General features: G+C 40.3%; 1 protein-coding gene across 1 annotated transcript in view; it reads left to right on the top strand.

Moving 5' to 3' along the window:
• The first annotated feature begins 2,679 nt into the window (after positions 1 to 2,679).
• LOC111342215 (uncharacterized) overlaps positions 2,680 to 22,695 on the top strand; it is a 57,570-nt gene continuing 37,554 nt past the window's right edge. The window contains exons 1-3 of the mRNA XM_022949263.2: positions 2,680 to 2,839; positions 20,287 to 20,923; positions 21,795 to 22,273. Of these exons, the coding sequence (XP_022804998.2) occupies positions 2,831 to 2,839; positions 20,287 to 20,923; positions 21,795 to 22,273 (1,125 nt within the window). The 5' untranslated portion in view covers positions 2,680 to 2,830. The remainder of the gene's footprint in view (positions 2,840 to 20,286; positions 20,924 to 21,794; positions 22,274 to 22,695) is intronic.

Below are 22,695 nucleotides of genomic sequence, written 5' to 3'. Positions count from 1 at the left end.
GTAGAAACACTTTAAAATATATGCTGCAGCCAAAAAACCGAGAAAATGAAAATTTCTTTCAAAATCTCTCTAACTATCAACCATCTGACAGCCAAGTCAGTGTGCTATCAAAGGGTCTCAAATTTATCCCAACACCCGTGACAACCGAATGTGAAATCAGGCAAACTTTTGATTGAGAGATTTTTTCGCAAGACGAATGCGCCTCCGTTACACCTTTCACGGACAAAACAAAGAACCACTTCTGTTTCATATCAAACTGAAAGCCACCCGTTCAGTCTTCTATCGCACTTCAGAGCTACTTGGAAAATTGTCATAACGCAACTTGTAGACTGCATCTAAGCGAAAAAATACTTTGTAACGCAATGAGGTCACGGCTCTAAAAGAGTCGAAGCAACCTCTGCTTTAAACCTCACCGTAGTAACACAACAATAGCCATCACGAATAAGACTGAAAAAAACAAAGGAAGCCAAAGTGCAACTTAACAGCAGAGTTCACTTCAAACCTCTCAAAGCACCGATAGTAAAAAGCACGCAGGAAAACGGTGAATGAGATCATTGACCAAATGCATCGGTGCAAACACATTAATGGCTTAGAAATGGCTTTCACAAACTCCCAATATCCGCCTTGATACACAATCAGTTATTACCGAAAACAATTTTTATATATCCCTCGATCATTTCTTACAAAAAAAGGAAAATCCCTTACGACAAGCAAAAATACAATTGGAAGGCAATAAAGCGATGCGACCACAAAAGTCACATGGGGAGTCCGTACCGTTCTGGATTTATCTTTATTCGCATGGCAAAAATTCATCGTTTGCCTGGGCAAAACTATCAACAAAAAGCTTCAGAGGATTTCTGGGACAATTCATCTTTAGACAAAGGCGACATTTCACGTCTGACAACGAAACAGTTTTCAAAAAAGTACTGTGTGTGATTCTCTTTGCAGCGAACAAAGAGAGTTGTGACAAAGGAAAGCACAAGTTTGTTGAGCCTTTGACGTCATGATGACGTTTTCTGCTGTAAAATTGCGGGCTCGGCTGGAACATGTTTTCAGCAATAGCGGACGATTTTTGGAGGACTTTGAAGCGGTAAAAATTGGTCATTGAAAGTTTGCTTTTTAGTTTTTAATGGCAAAAAAGGTTTTAACTTGACCCAATTCAACATTCTGTAAAAAAATTAGCCCAAAATAAAATGGTCAATTTTCGTCTCAGGGGCACTTTAAAGAGTCTCACGTTCGATCCTTCGTGGTGACTCGAAACTTTTTCTTTTTCCCACGCTATCTAATTAAAAGCTACGAATTTTTTTCATCGCACGTTTTCCGCGCGTTATAATGTTGCTGACAACCCGCAACCATAACCCGGCCCGGCATGGAAGATTAGTAAGAAATGCTCTGATCGATGTTCTGATACCTGAGATACAATGAATATATGAAGTTCATATATTTGCGGTATTAGATACGTATGATGCACGATCCTCGCAGTAGATAGCGCTATTTATGCAATAGCGAAAATCAGACCTGAAAAAAATCAAGCCTGTACGGGACTCGAACCACTGACCTCTGCGATACTAGTGCAGCGCTCTACCAGTTGAGCTAACAAGCCAACTGGGAGCGGGCCGTTAAGTTGATTCGTAATAAACCCGTGAAAGTGATAAATGAGATACAATGAATATATGAAGTTCATATATTTAGAACTGCGGTATTAGATTCGTATGATGCACGATCCTCGCAGTAGATAGCGCTATTTATGCAAATATATGAACTTCATATATTCATTGTATCTCATTTATCACTTTCACGGGTTTTTTACGAGTCAACTTAACGGCCCGCTCCCAGTTGGCTTGTTAGCTCAACTGGTAGAGCGCTGCATTAGTATCGCAGAGGTCAGTGGTTCGAGTCCCGTATAGGCCTGATTTTTTTCAGGTCTGATTTTCGCTATTGCATAAATAGCGCTATCCCTGACTGCGAGGATCGTGCATCATACGTTCTGATACCTGTTAGCTAGAAAACTTAAAAATTGTGAAATTCGTAGATGTAACTTGAACGTAGTTTGATAGGAATAGTTTCTTACCACAGATGATTTGCCTAAAAAACCACTTAACCGAGAAACGGAGAAGATAACCAGAAAGTTATCGAGCCCGTCCCGAACATTTACGAGATGTGTAAGACCTGTCGTACCTAATTTTATTTATGTTTTTCATCCCTCTTTGATAACTGTTCTTTATTTTATCTATGTTTTTCATCCCTCTTTGATAACTGTTTTTTATAAAGAAGGGCCTGTGTACTTTTTCAATTCTGTAAGTTGTCTCTTACATTCGTCTCTAGGTACTGCAAGACGTACAGAACGAGATATGTTACGCCGTCAAATTGGTGTGCGACCTTAAGTGCACTGTTTACTGTCTCGAGTTTCAAAATATTGACCAGAAGTTGTTCAAAATTAAAGTGCTCTGCACAGAAAAGAATAAAAATTACCAGAAACAGAAATAACGATGCATATGAATACGCTCAAGAAAGAATTGTACAAGGCAGAACCACTTTGGTTTTGCTTTTGTCGTTGGTGTTAGTTCTTTAAAACAATTTAAACTTGCAACATCGTTATACGCAAAACCGTTCTCTAGACTCGACTGCTACGGCTTCGACGGAATTATCGTGACGTCACTGCGTCAATTGAACAGTGTATATCTTTCGCGTACACGCAATGAGATGATATTCAAAGAGTCTGGAGTCTATGCACCCATTTGAGCGAGAAGTTTAGCAAGAAATCACACAGAACAAGTAATCACTGAATTGCGATGATGTTGTTTTCTTGTGAGCTTATGAAACAGTGAGGATGATTCAAGTAAGTATCTTACATTCTCTGTTTACACTAGTTGCATCGCGCAAAGAAACTTGGAAAAAGCTTCCTATAGCAAAGACAGTTATAATTCAGTTTAATTTCGTCCATTCAGTCCTCTATCCAAAGAGGCTCCATAGGAATGGAGATGGAGTGAATGTTGCTCTGCCTTCAGAACAACTTTTATGGCACAAAGATGTGAGGTCAACTCATTTGCAATATTTAACGGTCGTTTACTAATTCAAGACATGGGCTGCACTGATGATCAGCGTACAGAAAAAATCGTAAAAGTAACGTGAAATTTATCTAATTTGTGCCTCAAGTTGACACACAAAAAATACTTACCAGGTATTGAGGAAAGGATAGAAACGGGACAGCTATTTAGAATTGTGATCGAAATGCGTTTCTGAATACTAAATACGGATGCATTTCCGAGGTCAGACAGACTCTGTGACTCTGGATAAGCAGCTCTCATCACTATAGTTTTGGGGAGGAAACTGATGGAACGATGTCAGGGGCTGTACCGAATCGACTCACGGCTGCAGTTTTATTTTTGAATCAAAAGTGTATATGATTTGAGCATAACTGCCGCACTGTGAGCACCTTCTTTGGTGGCTAGAATATGCTTTTCTCATGGTTTGCCTTCTTTGAAAGCAAACGAGATACATCAATAACGCTTAACAAGAGGTCATTACTTCTAAAGAACTTCAGTTCCTGAAAAAATTTTTTCAAGCAGGCAAAGTTGATTTCACCTTCATCAACAAGGTTGTTGTAGATTTTAGTAGAATGCAAATCAAATATAGCGAGCGGGGTAATAACTTCAACATGAACTACGTACTCTACGGTTACCACAAACGCGCGGTGTCTACATTCGCTAGAAAATATACCAGCGTTGATCGCTTTTGTTTGACTCTCTCTTGACATTTTTAACCTTAAAGCGACAGAATTCTGTAGTAGTTATTACAAATGCTAATTTTCATAAAGTAAAAGGCCACAAAGGACATGGCTAATCGAAAATTTTCGCCGAAATCTCCCTGTAACACGTTATCTAACTACGCCTCTACTGCGGCGTTTCGTGGTACAGCAAACGCTTACTGAGAAAGATTAGGTGGCTGTTATTTGTCGTCCAGAAATTTTTTTTTTATTATGCTTTGTTATTGATATTGTGTCGCGGTTAAAACAAAACTAGTGCTTTTATTTCGTCTTTAACTATCAAGAGAATGGATCAATGACAAGTTGGATTCTTAAATGCATATGGGTTCAAACTGAGCAATGTTGTGGACATTCTTGGCTATTTGCCATGTGAGTGAATGATTTTAGAAAGCGCAGTAAGCTACATTACCTTGTTCATTTTAGCACTATATTTGTTTACATCTTATACAATTGAACAGCATTGGAGATAGCCTCCCTGTTCCTAAAAGAAAAATAAAGAAATTGTCGAAAGGAATAGTGGAACGTGATTATAGAAAGTTGTGTTCAGAATTCTTGGAATTGATTGATGGAATTTCGTAGAATTAGTTCACAAGACGCGTCATTAAAACAACTGTCCTTGCTGAGATCGCATTTATTCGTGATATTAGCAGTGGCTGGATAGAAATTACTATACATGTTCAAAGCTGTTTTCAGCAAATAATAGATAAGGCAATAATAAGTATTGTTAAACATGTTGACAGACTTTTCAACTGACTCGTTTCTGCACTCGGCGAAGAAAACTTCCTGAGTTATCACTTGAATAAAGCTATTCAGGGATAGGTATCTTCTTTTTTCCAGTACTTATATGAGCTTTTTAAAGCTCGAGCATGAAAGCTCGCAACTTCATTTGAGAGGTTTGAGTGTCAGTGAGAAGAAGGCAGAGGCCGAAGAAGGGGGATAGCAGTGAGATTTCTAACATGTTTCGTATTATATTTAATTGCTGCTCCTTCCAAAAATTCTTGAGTACTGATGAACTTTCGCAAATGGCTGTTTCACAGCGGTGCTAAAAGATACATGAGAAGAATATAAGGCTCTATCACAGATGTACTCATAATACTAAATAGTGTGACTGTTTGTTTATTTAAAGAATTTTGGATAACTAGCAAGATGGTGAATGAATTGTGTGTATGATAGGTGCTAGTCTAGATGTTTGTGAGTAGGAGTGGTAAATTGAAGGTATTAATGTCTCCTTCCCTTACGAATGAATATAACTCTGATCGATTTTTGGTCCACCGTCAAGTTTTGTTTGCAATAGTGCTGCAATAAATTGAAACCTGCAAGTCTGGGTTTGGGAAAAAACTGGCCACTCAAATTGGCCAATTTACTGCTTAAAACTTGCATAAGATGCAACTAAATTATTTACTCTTTTACAACTTTTATCTGCTAAGCTCTACCAAAGGTGAGGTAACATGAAAAACAGAAGAGCAAAAGGTGTTCATACTTAATTCTTCTAAAATAAAACAGGTGAAAGAAAGTAAGAGGAGGATCCAACTGCACTTGCTTGGTGTGTAAGGTTCGGACACAAGAAGGACGAACTCGAGAGATGTAGTACTATGTCATTATACTCATCCCTAAAAGCTCAGTAGTTTCCATCAATCTCGTAAATATTGTCCAAAGAATCTTCTTTGATATTTAAGTCGTTAGATAATCTTCTAAACGTCTTGTGATTACTTCTCAATCAAGTTCGAAGTTATCCTGGCCACTTAAATAATTAACTTTCAGTACTCCATGCCATTCCTTATAACCTCAATAACAAATTGAACCCTAGATTTGCATTTTTGCTGGGCTAGAAGTCGCAAATAATAGAGCTTTCTATTTTGATTATTCATTTTTGAATTTAAAAGCAATAAATTTGTTTCGAGGTGAAATATGAGTGATTGGTTGAAAAGCACCCAGCTCTGTTTCATGTTTGTTTCCTTTTGATTTCGTTTTGATTTCGTAAGCCGACAACTCAATTTGATGTAAACTTGTATAATGTGGTTTTAATTAGTCCTTCTCATTCATTTTCCTTATCATCTGCAAAGCCACAGATTCCTAAAAGTCTATCTTATTGATTACAACTGCTGCTAAGCAAGCAGGCAGCACTTAAAACTTTGGCGTTACTCGTGTTCAATGGCAAACGTAACTTTCGGCTAACGCTCGCATCTTATGCTAAAAGAGCCAAAAATATCAGAATATTGTAGAACCTTTTTCGATCAGTTCATTTCTCTTCGCAGTGTTTTGAATTTGTGCTATGTCTTGATATAAACTTCTTGATTTCTTATAGAACTATTCAACGTTCAAAGGCGATCCTTGATATCTCATAGGAAAGAAACGTATCGTAAGCGTCGCGCCAAGATATCCTCTATGCAATTTCGTAGAAATCTTGTCGTCTGTAAACAAATTGAACCACTTACAATATAGAGTGTAAATAAAAACGCCAGGAGAAACCACCCTCGGTCTATACGTGAACATTTCGACTTTCCAAGAGCTGCTCCAATTGACTTAGTGCTCTCACAATGTTTATATTAGTAAATCCGTCTAACATAGGTGTCGAGATAAAAAATTATTTTCGAAGAAAGGGATCGTCCAGAATATTTTACGTTCTTATCAGAGAAGGGCTTGGTTATCTGTAAATTCTCCATGCTGTCAGAACAACAATTAGATGTGATTCTTCTTTTTCTTATATTGTAACACCTAAAATGTAGTTTAGCCCGCTCGCACGTTTGCGTGATTGTCTAGACCAATTTCATATCATTGCTTTGGCTCTTATTTTCTTAATGCTCCCCAGATTGATAAAGTTTGTAATGTAGTTAATGTTCATGACATGAATATGTTTTGGGGTCTTCTCAAAGATCATTTAAGTTTTAACCCTCAGCAAACGGCTTGGGCTAAAATGACTCTAAGTCGGACTCAAAACATTCTTACGGCCGTGAACATAATCTCTATTGTTCTACTGCACTGTAGAAAAATACGATACATGATATCTTCAACGGTTTACGACCTTAGTCCTCAAATTTCAAAACATTGGCTAAAAGGTATTAGGGATTGGGAGCGCTCTGGGCACCAAAGATCCTGAATAGTAAAGATTATATTAATATCAAGGCTTTCGTGGATTACAAAACTTACAAATTACTTCTGAGAAGAGATCAAGTCGTTTTTATATTTCGTCTCGGTTGTCTTTGAACAAGCCGCACCATTGATATATTGTCCCAGTGACAGGAAAACTGGTCCATTTTTCCGTCTGTAAATGTCAGGAAAAATAGATGAAAAGCACGGTGGTCTGAATTATCTGGCTTGGGTGCTAGGATACGTTGTGGACAATCCTTGCCATTTGTTCAGGGAGATGCTGATGTCTTAGATGGAAATTATACTGCTTTTATTCATTTTAGGATTATGTTTTTAAATTTCTAGTGCTATTAAAATTTATTGTCAGCTATAGCTGTTGATATAGAAAAAAACTGATAACATAAGGTACAATAGCACCTTTATGGACAAATTGGTGCTTGGAATTCGTGGAATCAGTGAATCAAGTTTCCTAAAATCAGTGGTCAAGAAGAATGGAAAGTCCCTTGTATTCACATTGTTACTGGCGGCTGAGTGGCTGCGTGGAAATTGCCGTCCAAAGCTGATCATCACTTAATAAGCTCATCACTTAATAATCATGAGAAGCAAAAAGTTTTGTAGTTAAACATGTTGACAGACTTGCCATAATCGCTTATGTACTCGATGAAGAAACTGATTACCGAGAGCATCTTTTTGATTGAAGCCCTTCATGGATAGGCATTTTTATCTGAAATATTTACAAAACCAATGACAATAGCCAGGTTAGTGCTTGTGCATGGACGCCTACGAATGAATCCGAATATTTGTAAGAGGGAGCCACTTCCAAGGTTAGGCAGGAAGAATGAGGTCAACTCTGGGATTTCCAATCTGTTTCTTGTGTTGTTGTTGCCCTCATCAAATTACTAATCCACTTCGATTGTTCTGAGAACAGATTGACGAAAAAGTATGCTAGAGGGGTGAGAGTTGGAAAGAGTGATTTAAGGAGGATTTCACGAGAACATTATTCTGCATTTACTTCTGAAACTGATATGAGTCATTATTATCCAACTACACACAGTATATCACGCGGTATTTGTACTCCAGAGAGCCGGTTTTCTCGCATCGCGCAAGCGAAGAATTGGATTAAAGTTACCAAAAAAAAAATTGCGGACAATTTGAATATCTCTGCCCAAGAAGAGTCGGAGTGGCTGCCAAATGTAGATCCAAGTTTATTAGATGAATCAAACGAAGAAAAACAGCCAGACGACCAGGAAATCTCTTCACTCATTGAACAAAATAGAAACAGCAACACTACAACGCGCCAATTCCGTTCCGCTTCGCATACTTTTGTCTCAAACTCCCCGTAAATAAATATCCGCGAAATTCACCCGCATTGAAATAACAACTTAGCGTGTTGGATAATAAATAACTCATTAGACGTTTTGTTGTGTAGTATCACTGAGCAGGCGGTGTGCGCACTCCGATTGCATTCTGGTAGAGTTATAATCAATATGGCGGTAAAAGCGGTAGAAATGTACAGAGTTTGACGGAATATTCTGTAAAAGCTAGGCCTTTCTTTTTCCTTTCACTATAGCTAGATATAATTTGATATATTCTGAACGTGTACAAGTATTTTTCATGCGTATTTGTCACGTATTGTATCGTTTCCAAGGACAAACGCAAGCACTGTTTTTTAGCATGCAATTTGAGACCGATTTTCGAGAAGGTCAAACTCGTTCTACATTGTAGTTTGAAGCCTTTCAAAGATTTTTATGGCCATTTTGATCCTTCTTCAACATCTCTTACCAAAAGCGCTCAAACGCGCTCCAACGGTACAAACGTTTTATGCATTTTAAGTGATGGTGTTTGAGACCCTTCTGTAAAGGGAAAAGGCCCATTGTTGCGTTTAGTACGTGCGTTGAAGTACATAGCGTTACTACTGCAAGGACATTTATCAATCGTGTTGTAAATCTACTTTCCTAAGTGAAGGAAAATTAACTAATCGCGAGTGTTGTGTGGTAAATCTTCTACCTTGATCATCGAATGAAGGACAGTTTAATTAGAGCAATGAAAAGAGTCACTTGATCTCTGAAAACCTCTACTTTGCGTGAGGCGACACGCCGGAAAGCCCGAAAGCAAAAGGCAGTCGACCGTTGAAAGGTGTTGATAGGCCTGTGTGTCTCCTACCATTCGCTAACGCTTTTAAATCTTCTACCCTCAAAGTTTAGCTCTTATTAGGATAACTCTTGATGACTTTCCTGTGCGATGTGATAATAAGGGTCAGGTTTGAGGTGTCATTTCCCCATCTGTGTGTTCTTGAGGTCTGGCAAAACTAGATGAGATTGTGTTACAAAAGGCAATATTTTCTTCTGTGCGCGCACTATTTTCTTTGTTTTTGAGTATACTTCTCTCCTGAAATAATAACTCCAGAGATACGTGTCTCAAAACCCTCATATAGGTTTCCTCTTTTCTCGAAGGGTATTTTGAAACTCAGTACGTTCTTAATAAACGTGGAGCGCGACAAATTCGTTCTTAGGAGGCGTGGAGCTTCTCCTTTTACAAATCACGTATTAACGCTCGGTGGAAAAAGTTCGTGCATTACTAGTTGTCTGTCTCTTTAATATGCGTTTGCATGTCAAGGGTCAATTCCCTGTTAAATATCTCGCGTCTAAGAACATAATTTCTGACTCTGCATCATTCATCCCGCCATCGGTTGTGAGTTTAACTGTTGCCATTTGTGTCGAAATTCTTAGGTAGATTGCAGTTTCCAATCTTTCTTATTAATGTCAGTTGCCTCCTAACAACGAATTCGTCACAGAGGATTGACAGGAGTCGCCGCGCAGGCCAGCCAAACGTTTTAACTTTCGAAGGAACGTGAACAGACAGTGAATCCCCATTACAATCCAACTATATTCACGCTATCTCGCTGTCACCAAAGAAGTTAACTCCAATGCGTCAAGATGCAAATAATTCAAGTTTTGTTGTCCGACCATGATGCAACGCAATCAAAGTGCGCACACCGCCTGATCGCTGAGTATTTTTACTCGTTATTTGTATTTTGACTCGCCCTACGGGCTTGTCAAAATACGGCACGATTCGTAAAAATACTCAGCGATACTACACAACAAAACGTCTAAAAAGATATATATCTGACCTCGGCCCGCTTTGAAGCGAACATTTTGACAAATTATCAATTCTTCTGTAAAGTTTTAACAAAAGCAATAGATGTACAGTTCGAGACATTACCAAAAAATACCTAAATATACTGGAATGTACTAAAGCACAGACGATAGACGGTAGACGATAGAAGATAGACGATAGACTATGAATGTTGTGACGGAACGTAATCACAAATTCAAAATTGTCACTCAATCTTGTTTTTTACTCATCCTGACCGTTCTTCTGTAAAAGCTTTGTCGTCAAACGTTCTCACATGTACGTTTTACTCCCAACATATCTAAAATAGTACTTGTTGAATATGCTCTGACTAAAATGGCCCTCTCTTTTCAGTTTAAAAAAGCGCAGCGTATCAAGATAAGTCGCTCAAATTTGATAACAATAGGCTTTGTTAGAAAGGCGAAAAATGACCCTATATGGCCATTTTTGAACAATGGCGCAACAGCTTCAGAACACACGAGGGATTTGTCGAAGCTTCCGATTAGCATACGAACGGGAAATTTAAACGCTCGGACAGACTAGACTTTAGTTTAAAACTATGACGACTTTAGTTTAGAACTATGACAGTTGCTGGAGAAAGATTTATACCGGGAGAGGTGGTCTGAATGAGACACTACTTTTTTGCGTCGCTTCGGCGAAAGTCTCTCAGCGCTACAAAGAACAAAAGGACTATTACAATGAATATATGAAGTTCATATATTTTGAACTGCGGTATTAGATACGTATGATGCACGATCCTCGCAGTAGAGAGCGCTATTTATGCAATAGCGAAAATCAGACCTGAAAAAATCAGGCCTGTACGGGATTCGAACCATTGACCTCTGCGATACTAGTGCAGCGCTCTACCAATTGAGCTAACAAGCCAACTGGGAGCAGGCCGTTAAGCTTGTTAGCTCAATTGGTAGAGCGCTGCACTAGTATCGCAGAGGTCAGTGGTTCGATTCCCGTACAGGCCTGATTTTTTTCAGGTCTGATTTTCGCTATTGCATAAATAGCGCTCTCTACTGCGAGGATCGTGCATCATACGTAAAAGGACTATTGTTTACTACTTAATGTGTGAAGTTGAGCCAGAATAATAGACCATTTCTTGATACGAGACAGAAAGCTATCTTCGATTTAAAGCTAATGGAAGAATTGTGGGTCGTGTGTATTTATGAAGAAATGGAGCTACGCTATTGGGGGAAATAGCAACGAAAGAAACAAAACAAATTAGTTTAATAAAAAGCGTTCTTTGATACCGTGGGGATTAGAAGTGCCGATTTGAAAAGTTAACTTTTGTTCAAGAGTTTTGCGGCTTTTCGAACTGCCTATATGCAAGGAAAGGCCGCAGACTGGCATAGGCTGCTTAAAATGATTGGGCAGATTAAAGTGTCTAGTGACTGGTTTGGATGCGTCCTTATCATTCCTTTCTACATCACGAGGGTGTTCTCGGAATCATTCAGGAAGTCTTCTTTCTGCTTCTGTTTTGAGTAAATCTCATTAATTTTCTCAGACTATCCTAAGTTGTCACAAAACCGTCCTCAGATGTCGTCCTACTCTCTCTTGATGTCGCCAAACCCTCTCTATTGTCCCCAAACTTTTCCTGGTTGTCACCAATCTCTCCTTAATAATCGCCAAAGTCTCTGTAGTTGTCGCCAAACTCTCCTTAATTGTTGCAGAACCCTCCTTCGGTAAGGCCTCCTTACTTATCGTCAGTCTCTTCTAAGTTTTCGCCAAACTCTCCTTAGTTGTTACCAATTTTTTCCAACTAACTTTTTTTACTCGCCCAACGGACTTCGCTGAAAAGGAAGTACCACTCGTAATCTTGCACCGGTCACACCTATTAAGATACTTCTGCAGGGTAATTTTTTTTTCATCACGCGCCAGACTGAAATGATTTAGAGATGTTTATTATTTTCTTTAGTGTTACGGCAGGAACTGAAAAAAAAACTTACATTTTAGGCTGTTTAGGGACAAAATAGTTTGTTTTAAAGTCATTTTTCTTATTCTTGTGTATGCTGCACTAAGTAATCTCTTGTGTATATGTCGAACTACGAAGATACTCCGAAATAATAAGTGACACCGGGTCAAAATCGGTTGAAGTTCGGCATTCTGCTGTTACCATCACTTACTTCTTTCGGTAACACACATGCGTAAATAATTTAATTTAATTTAATAATAAGTTCTTATATAGCGCATTAAAATTGAACTCTATGCGCTTTACAATTACAATTAACAAAATTTCAATAAAAATCCTATACATGCAATTATCGCTACTCTATCCAAACTAACGAAGTATTACGTGTTATGCATATATTTGACAACGTACGATATCAAAAAATCTGGTGGCTTAATTTTTGAAAAGATAAGTTTTCAATAAGCATTTAAAGGAGTCAACAGATTCAACGTTTCTTATGCATTCAGGTAGTTGATTCCACAAATCCGGTGCAGCGTAGGAAAATGCTCTTTGCCCATACGTTTTAGTTCGAATTGTTGGGACCTCAAGTAGATTCATATTTGATGAACGGAGTCTTCGTGCTGGAATATATCGACTAAGAAGTTCAACAAGATAGGTTGGAGCCATGTCATTTAGTGCTTTGTATGTTATCAACATTATCTTGAATTGAATTCGTTTTGTGACCGGGAGCCAATGAAGTTTCATAAGTATAGGTGTTATGCTGTCTCTTGATTTAGCACCGACTAACAAGCGGGCAGCTGTGTTTTGGATCCGTTGGAGTTTTTCGATGTCACAAATCGGTAGACCGTACAATAGGCTATTACGTAAAATTTATAGAATTTACAGAGTAGCACTCAAATGATAATATTTTCGACCAAACTTCGTCATAACTAATTAGTTATTAACTGTTAATACCTTGTTAGAACAAGCAAAATGACTAACTCTCTAAACAAATAATTTGCTAGTTTAACTTAGTGTACTAGTACTTAATATATATGTGGCTTTATTACTCTGCCGCCGAATAAACTTTGAAAATATGGAACCAGGTACATTCTTTATTCTCTTTTCTTTTTTCTTGCCGTAAGGGCTTATGAGTAAACATGCTCACGAGTACTCATGGGTCACGAGCCTCACACTCCTCCCCCGAAAAAAAATATCTTCCATAAACAAAACTGCATATAGTGCAGGTATCACTGGGTAGAAGTTCCTTCAAACTAAAGTCACGTTTGTATTTGTGGGTTGCGCAATCCCACAAACAAAAAACTGTCAAATGATCACTCTCATAAAACTAATGACGAAAGTGTCTGTCTTTGATTAGAGGCTTTGAAACTTAAATAATGGCACAAGCTCCCTAATATGTTAACGCTAACATGTGCACTTGGTCGTACGTGTCCGATAACAAAAATAATCATCATAACAAAACGTTCTCATGCATAGTCTCTGGCAGTGTTTTTGACCTGTTCCTGAACCGGTCTAGTGATTAATAGCAAACTGGGTACGGAGGAATGACTGAAAATCCAATACTGTGGAAAGTATCAGAATGGTGGGTGCTGAGGTGATGTGCTCAGCCACGGTGGGGGCAGGTTTCCTGTAGTTGAAACCATATTCATATTAGTGGTTACTCCTGGGTGGAAGGTAGGGTGACCAGGTACGTCATAAGTCATACGGACAGGTGGTCTTCTAACTCTTGGCTGTCGTTGGTCTACGATAGGTTGGGGTGTAGAGAATCGGAACTGTTCATGTTCCGTACGGGTATTGGGTGTGAACTCATTCTGCAGGTCATCGACGGGTGGCTCAGGTTTTACATCCTCTGAATTGTCTGCGGTACCACTTATAGGTACAGAATCCTGTGTATCTTTCCCTTCTGTCCTTGGATGTTCCACAGTGTTCTTTGGATGTTGGGCCTGTAGTTGGTTAGGTGGAAACGATGGGATGTCTTCGTCTTTGTCGTCTTGATTAGCGGGACGTGGGGTCTGGATTAAATGTTTGTTGTTCTGCTACGGAGGTCTCCGCTGTCGCTGGCTAAAATGAAGTTAAGGCTTGGGTTTTACATCAGTCTCCTCCACTGGTAAGTATGTGCAAGGTAAGAGTAAGTTGCCGTGTAAAACTCTTCTTTGTCCCAGACTCTGCTTGAACTTCGTAAACTGGGAAACCTTCACCTTTCTGTTCTACGACGACATACTCGTCATTTTCTCAGTATGATCTCAGGTTCCCTAGCCCTCCTCGTGCACATGCTCTGGACCAGTACCCTGTCACCAGGTTCCAACACAATGCTGCGCACCCTCTTATCGTACTGCCTCTTACCCCGCTGAGCAATTTCGGAGGCAAGTTTGTAAGCCTCTGACATAGCATTCCTCCACTTCTTCACGTACTCTGGATTGAAGCCAAACCCGCTTGGAGGCTTGAGATTAAACAACATATCAGTAGGAGGCGTGGGGCTCTCCCAAACAGCAAGGAAAATGGTGCATAACCGATGGCATCGTTCTTTGTACAGTTGTACGCATGAACCATTTTGTTTAAATGGTCACGCTATCTTGATTCATGCTTCTAATGCAAAGTCCGTAGCATGCACAGTAGAGTCCTATAGTTCCACTTGGCCATTGCCCTCGGGGTGGTAAGGTGTTGGTCTGGGATGGAAGGCTTCAATGAGTCCATCCAAGTTCTAAAACAGTTTGTTCTCGAATTCACCGCCCTGATCATGATCATGGTGGATCGTTTCAGGGACTCCGAACCGTAAGATAAATGGTCCATTACGACCAAAATGCAGTCATAGCCTCCAGAACTTGCTTCGAGGTTAAGAAAATCAACTGATATCATCTGAAAGAGTGCCGTGGTGATAAGGGGCTGCAACGGTGCTCGTTGTTTCACTGTTGGTTGTTTTTTTCAAACATCGACAAACTTTTGTGACTAATGTGAAATGTCCTCTTTGATGTTGGGCCAGTAAAACCGTGACTTAGCCAAGTCGAGTACTCTCTCTACACCTAAATGACCCATGTCTTCAAGGAGCTCTTTAAAGATTGTCATACGAAGTTGTTGTAGTAAGACGAGTTGTTGATTTGTGTTGGTCTTATGGTACAAGATAGTATTACTGCCTAGAACTAGTTTGTTCCATTCAAGTAACACCTCTTGACTCTCTTTTACTCTCTTTTACTGAGGGACGTCTTCCAGTCCTTACAAGATGAATGACTCTACTTATCACAGGATTCAATGCTTGCGCTTGCCTAACATCAACATGCTGCTCTATACTTGGGCTGCCATAGTTATCATCAAATGCTGTTACTAAATCTGTCAAGGAAGTTAGCCATAGGAGATGACCTTCACCTTGAAGTTGAGCGGAACAGATGGTGGCTTTCACAACTTCTGGACTACTTTGATGACAGAAGCTTCTTGTGTAGTCCTCCATGTTTAATGGCTGTCGCGACAAGGTGTCGGCATCGTTATTAGACTTCCTTGAGTGGTACTTCACGTCAAATCTGAAATCTCGTAGTTCTCCAACCCAGCGCAAACTTATCGAATTTGAGAATTAAACTTAGCAGAGGTAAGGACATATGTCAATGGATTGTTGTGGTCTGTATAGATGGTAAATTCCGGTGCATAATAGAGGTAATCACGAAACTGCCCAACAATGGCCCACCTCAGCGCAAGGAATTCTAATTTGCCAGCATGGAGATGACAATATCTTTCAGCTGGTGTAAGAGCACGCGATGCATATGCAATGACTCGAATCTTTCCATCTTGGCGCTGATAGAGAAGTGCTCCCAGGCCATCCTGAGAGGCATCTGTATCGACAATAAATGGTTTTTTCTAATCAGGATACGCCATAATCGGTAGGTTGGTGAGGTGCTCAATCGGTTCATTTAACGATATCTGATGTGTTTGAGTCCACCTTATTGGTGTTACAGATGGTAGTTGGCCCCTCTTGTTGTCAGCAGTCCTGGTAGCACCCTTAGGTGTGGTTCCCTCTTTGGTTTTATTCAACAGTTCATAAATCGGCTTGGCAATTTTGGCAAAATTCGTGATGTAACGACGGTAATAACCCAGGAACCCAACTAATTGCCTGAATTCCCCAACGGTCAATGGCTTCTTTTCTGCGAGACTGATGACGGCGGCTAGCTCACTGGGATCAAATCTATAACCGTCTTTTGACACAGTACGCCCCAGAAAGCAAACCTCCCTTTGGTGCAGTTTAGCGTGACTTCAGTTTGATTCCCTGTTGTCGGAGGCTGCGAATTACTTTTTGCACATGATCGACATGCTCCTCAAACGAATTGCTGAATATGATAACATCGTCGAGGCACGGGGTTGCTATTTCAACTCTTAACTCGCCCAGATAATGTTCTATATACCTTTGAAAATTGGCCAGAGCTTTTGCTGAACCGAAAGGTATGCGCACCCACTCATATAGACCCCACGGCGTAATAAAGGCAGTGTATGAGTGGCTCTTTCGTGAGATGAACTCCTGGTGGTAGGCCTTTCCTTGATCTAATACAGAGAACCAAGAATTCCCACCTAAGCTATCCAAAGTCTCCTGAACTCGGGGGATTGGGTGTCAGTCAGGGGCGGTGTGACGTAAAGTCCCATCTTTTTTTCGCACGCAGACCACTGGGGATGAATATGACGATCGAGATTTCGTGATGAACTGTTTGTTTAGTAGGTCTTCAATGTAGTGCTTCACCTCTTGATAAAGTGGCCTTGGGAATGAGTTTTTTTGGATTGGTATACTATTTGACAAGTGAATATCCTTCTCTAGTTCTTGTATGCAACCAATGTCGGACTACTTTCTGCTGCTACATAGTTAACCGCTCATATCAACTTCTAGGGTGGTGGTGTCTGACTTGCTATCATGTACTCTAGTAACCGAACTTAAACCATCCACAAGTTGCAATCTAGCTAGTGGGTTACGGCGTGGGAGGACAATGTCATGGTTACTCGTGTTCTGAACCTCAATGTCGACCCTTGATACTTATCCCTTCTTAGCAGTTGTTACTGTTTCATATACCTCAAGTCCTGTTGGCCACTGAGATAACTCGTCAGGCTCAAACAACACTGGTATGTTACTGACTCCGGGACCGGTGTTTGCCCTACATGCCACTTTTACTACTTGACCACCGGGAATGACAGTGTCTCTTTTTGACGTTCTTACATTGCACAGAAATTCATCATCCGGAGTTTGAATAAGACTGATCAGGGCTTCCAACTGACTTTCACCACTATCCACGAATCCTGTTTTGAGGGAATTTAAAATGCGAGATCCTGGGGAAGTTTCTCCTTCTTGGTTGGCCACTTTCACTAACTCTTCGATAACATTATAGCCCAGTATTGGCATTTCTAAACGATCAACAGTAATAAGAAAAGGAACGTGTACTTCTTGCCCTTCTTGGTTAGGTGAAGGAAGTTGCACTCTCACGTCGGTCCAACCAATATAGGGAATCTTGGTTCTATTAGGGGCAGTAAGATCGAGTCCAACATTGATCAGTTCCGAGGTGTCTTTTACTTCTGTTCCTGGTAGCTTTTCCTCTAACATGGCCCTTGTCATTATCGACACCTGGGCCCCGTGTCCCATAGAGTTAATACTTCAGTATCATTCAGAAGACACTTTACAGTGCGCTTTCTTCCAACCAGGCTAACAATCTTAGCATGGTGTGCAGGTTTCAGGTGACTAACAAATGCTGTCTGAGTGGATTCGGATGTCTCCCTCTATGATAGTTTCTTTATAGCCTGACAAATTTATCTGTGGATTAGCCATTGTTCCTTTTGACATTTCCGAGAACAGTACCACACAACCTGGCATTGGGAACAGAGCCGATGCGGGACTCGTGTTTCTACTCTGCCGCAACAATTATATCGGTGGGACACGTGTGAGGTGTCGGCTACTTGTGGTCCCGCTGAGGCAGCCGGTTTCCATTTAAAGGTCGCTTTCCAGACGATTCACCATGACGGCAACCAATGGTATAATGGCTGTCACTTTCACAATTAAAAAAGTATTACACCACTGCTTGTTGTTACTGAGGCAAGTTGGGCACTTCTGTGGGCTGTTCCTTACATGTACATAACGATTTCCATTCCCCCTTCCACTGCTCCATCTGCTTCCTCTCCCTGGCCTGATTGAGGGGTTGGTCCGGATTTTGCCTTAACTTCAGCCTTAAGTGCCTTTACTTCAGCCTTAATTTCTTGCAGTTCCCTTTTCGCACAACCGGATGACTTAGATTCCTTTTTGAAAACAGGTGATTGACCAGTAGGTAGTTCGGGTGATTGTGATGATAGCTCACCAGTCTGGAACACCACAGGTGATTTGACCTCGGACTAGCCCTTCAGTTTCTTGACTCTTTCTTCCTCAGCAGAAACTGCCACATTCAGCTGGTGGATTAATTCTTCATCCTCAATCAAGGGACTACTTAGGAATGGGCGAGGCTTGGTTCTAATGTTCTCATCCTGGAGCCCTGTCTCAACGGTCTTGCGAGAAAACTGATGGATGTGGTCAGCGTCATACTTCAATGGATCTTCCCCTTCCTGACTCGCAAATAGTATCTTCTGTCTCAAGTCAAGGGCTCGCATGAGTTATGCTTGGAGTGTTTCTTTCCCATGTTGGCAGATGGATGCTAAACTCTGGTACAGTTCTGCTGTGTTCTTTACCCCATAATGACTGCGAAGGATCTTCAGTTTAGACGACCAAGAGAGAGCTTCTCAAAGGATTGCAAGCAACTTCTTAAAGTTAATCCAGGAATGATGGCACGGACCACTCCATCCACAATCTCATGTTCTTTGTATTTTTGTGCAATCCCCGTGTCAATCTGTTTCCGTAATGAGCTGTAATCCAACTTATCCTTCTGATCTGGGTCTCCAATTTGGCCTGTTATCGTAAATTGACGCCTAAGTACACTCGTGGATTCAACAAGAGCATGCAAGGAGGATGGCGTGTCACCACTCGGTTGCGAGCTTAACTCTGGCTTGACCTTACCATCCGATTCCAAGATGTGCTGTTTGTGCAATAGCTTAAGCTCGTCGATCTCTTTTTTTAAACCCTTGAATAACTCACTCTTATTTTCATCAGCATCTTCGAGTGGCGGTGGAATGTCAATAAACATCTCAACAATAGTTTGAAGGAAAGTCACTTTCTCTTCTTCCTCTATACTTGTCAACTCTTTCTCAATATCATTTGTGATAATATTAATAATTGAGACTTTCGTTTTATCCTTCACGCTTTCTTCCTTTATTTTGAGATATTTTGCAACAAGCTTAATCTCCTCTACGGTGGCCTTGCAAAGTTCCGTGTGAATTCTCAATTGAAGCTCCTCCACCATCTCTAACTTGAATTTTAATCGTGATACCTTACTCGGAAATTACACAGGCTATTTAGCTTTCTCTTACCTCGTCCATCATTTGATAATCAAGACAGTTCGCTCGGTCGAGTGGCCATCGCTCGATGTTGCTCGATGTCATCGAGTTGCTTCTAGAGTTTTCCGCATGATACGACGACCGTTTTTCCCTCTGTCGGCTGATTAGCCCCGCCAGAAACACCAATTTTGTTACTCTGTCGCCGAATAAACTTTGAAACTATTGAACCATGTGCTTTCTTTATTCTCTTCTCGTTTTTTCTTGCCGCAAGGGCTTATGAGTAAACACGTACGGGTGCTCATGAGTCACGGACCTCCCAGCTTTGTCTCCTAAAGGAAGTAGAACCCAAGAAAAGCACAGTTCCAAGAGTAAGAAAAGAGCTGATTTACTCGCTCGATCTTCGAATGAAGTAAGATAATCTTACATTCAATAGTGTACTTACCAGTATGACGTTCTCGTTATGGCTTGAAACAATGGTAAAACATACGTTTTCCCCTACAGCATCTCCAAAACTCTTTAAGTCAACTCCCGACGTGCGACTGATTTACAGCGAATATGGCCAACGTGCAGAGAGCAGCTTTCGAGAATTTCCGCTTATCAGATAAAGGAAACCTCGACAAGGTGGAGATAGAAAAGAAATTCTAAAAATCGATGAATCGCTAAAAAATACTGTTAGAATAAAATGATAAAGTTAATAATAAAATGATTACAATTATAACAAAAAAATAATAGTGATGGTAATGGTTATTATAATAATGGTACTACTAATGATACGTAATGGCTATAATAACAGCAATGACAATAATAGTAATAGGGATGATAATTATGGTGATTAAAACTTCTTTTGCCACCACTCTTCGGCGGGTTTTATGGTGTGGTTAGTTGTGAGCTTGTTTGGGCGAAAAAAAAAAAAGAATAGAAATATCGCGGAGTTCTGCTGACCTTCACTCCAGCAATACTATTCAGTTTTCCGTTTTCTTAGACAGATATTCTCATTGTTCCTTAACAGATGGTTAGAATAGTCACAATGCCTCTAAAGTACTGCATTTTACTGGCTATCTTTCTCGGTTACGGACTTTGTGTGAGAGATAAAAATATTTCACGAAAATTGAATGGCACGGTCAACGGTAACCAGACCCTCACGCGTGCAGATGGTCCATACTTGGTCACCAGTGACTTAGTTGTCCCAGAGAATGTTACTCTTACTATAGAACCTGGTGTAATTGTGAATTTTGTTCCATCTGTGGGGATTCGTGTTCGTGGATTGTTTTATGCAAAAGGAACACCTTCGCAGAGAATTACTCTTCGAACTGTTCCTGATGGAGAAGCGAGTTTTTGCAATAAAACAGACGGGGCTAAATTCTACAGTCCGGGGGTAAGGCTTGTGGATGGAACATCCTACAACAATGGGCGCCTTGAGCTGCAGTATAATGGAAGGTGGGGGACTGTCTGCAACAGCAGGAGGAGTTGGGATATCAGCAATACGCAAGTGGCCTGCAGACAACTTGGCTTCCTTGGAGCGAAGCGGTATTTCTATGATCCTGGTAGCGGCCCCATGATGATGAAGAATGTTAACTGTAAGGGAACCGAAACGAGACTATGGGATTGTCCTTATACATGGATTATGAATAATCCATATTCATGTGGTAAGTTCATTTCACTAATAAGTAATACACTGTTGTTTGCCGCATGTTCCTTTCCATGGAAACATTCTCTTGCTAGCTTCAAAGCAAGTGGCTGTTAACCACCCAATTTAATTTCTACACGTCACCAAATTAACTTAGACCTTTCTTTGTTCAGTGACTTTACCAATGTTCCGTTATACGTGCTGAATATTGAAAGGAGGGGATAAATATACGTCCATATACGATCGAGTAAGCTACATTGAACTCATGCTCTAGAGGAATCTTTCGCTTGTGTTTGGAGGCAAGATGGTCGCTACGAGATACAAAACATTTTTTAACCAGAAATCTTGTCCCACTAGCAATCACGTACAGGTGACGAATTTCCGGCCGTTTAACGTCTTACTCACAATTTCTGTGAAATCGGGTACCCGAGACGATTTTTCCTCCTCGTTAAGTTGTTCCCGTTGATGTACTCATGCTTAAGTGATTACAAGTTCAAGCTTCGTTAAGCATTTGAAGGCTTGGTGTACGCTCTTTCCAACTTTCTTTCGATCTTTTTGGGCCTCTGGCGGAGTTAAATTTGGATTTTTGATGTGGATATTTTGCTTTGAAACCAATACTATGAAGCTGAGCACTTCAGGACGCTATCGGATAGGTGACCTTAAGTCTCCATATGAAAATAAATTGTCCTAAATACCCAACTCATTCGCCCGACTTGAAACTTGAACGAAACAGTGGATAGACTAAAGGAGGAAAACGTTGTATCAAGGTCCCCAAAACCGTATAAATAAGGACTTTCCTACAACCAACTACAAAATCGGTTACTTGTAGGCCACTAACCACATTCTTATGTCTATTTTTCCATTTTCCATCGCAACAACAAATATTTCAGGTCACAGCTGGGAAGTTGGAATTGAATGCGACACTCTCTTGCCATATCTGGCCGAGACTTTTTACTGGAAAGGTATTTTCTTCGACCTGAGGAATTCCTCAGAGAAACAAGGAAGTTCTTCGCTGGTGCACGTAAACATCGAGAAGGCTCTCGAGGGTGTTAATGCCGTAAAAAGCGCTCCAGAGTTACTACATGTTACAATTAACGATAGTGCCTCTGGCTTAAATTTAAAAGAAGTTTCGAAACCTTTGGCCGTATTTGATTGTTCAATCCTAAGGCCTATGCTGGCTGGTGTAAGCATCGAGAGCTTCTGTGGTAATACTGTAATTGAAAACGTCACAGTTCAGAGTGCACGATTTGGGGGAGGTCTTGTCTTCAAGCACTTGGCAGTGAATTTCTGTTCTGTCATTCCAGAGAAAGCTTCTTTTCCTTTGTTCCTAAATGCCGCTGGGAATCATCAACCAGTAAATTGCATTAAGGTAGGATCGAGTATTTTAGCTAAAATGTCTGAGCGATTTGACTGAAAAGAAGTATGGAGTACGCTGTGAAACAAGAAAATATAAAAGTTTAGCATCTCTTGTCTGAACGCAAAGCCTCTGGAATGTTAACTTTAGAATGTATAATAAGTTACCTCTATTTGGCACAACAATATGTTTACACGCTTTAATTCTTTTTCTTTTTCTTGTTGAATGATCACCGAGACCAAGTCGCACATCTTTGTAATACCGAATCATTTATACAAAATACGGATAATTGCGCAGAAATCCTTTGCGGACACCAGCTTTCAACCATCTCAAATAAGCCAACGATTGAATAAATAAGTTTGCTCTACAGGCTAAAGGAAGGAAACACTTACATTAAAGCCACCTCTTCAGTTTTCATTTGTCACCTGAGGTCATTT

This window comes from Stylophora pistillata, chromosome 5 (genome assembly GCF_964205215.1).
Source record: "Stylophora pistillata chromosome 5, jaStyPist1.2, whole genome shotgun sequence".
NCBI lineage: Eukaryota > Metazoa > Cnidaria > Anthozoa > Scleractinia > Pocilloporidae > Stylophora > Stylophora pistillata.
The sequence above is the reverse complement of the archived record's forward strand: the minus strand, read 5'-3'. Positions and strand labels throughout refer to the sequence as shown.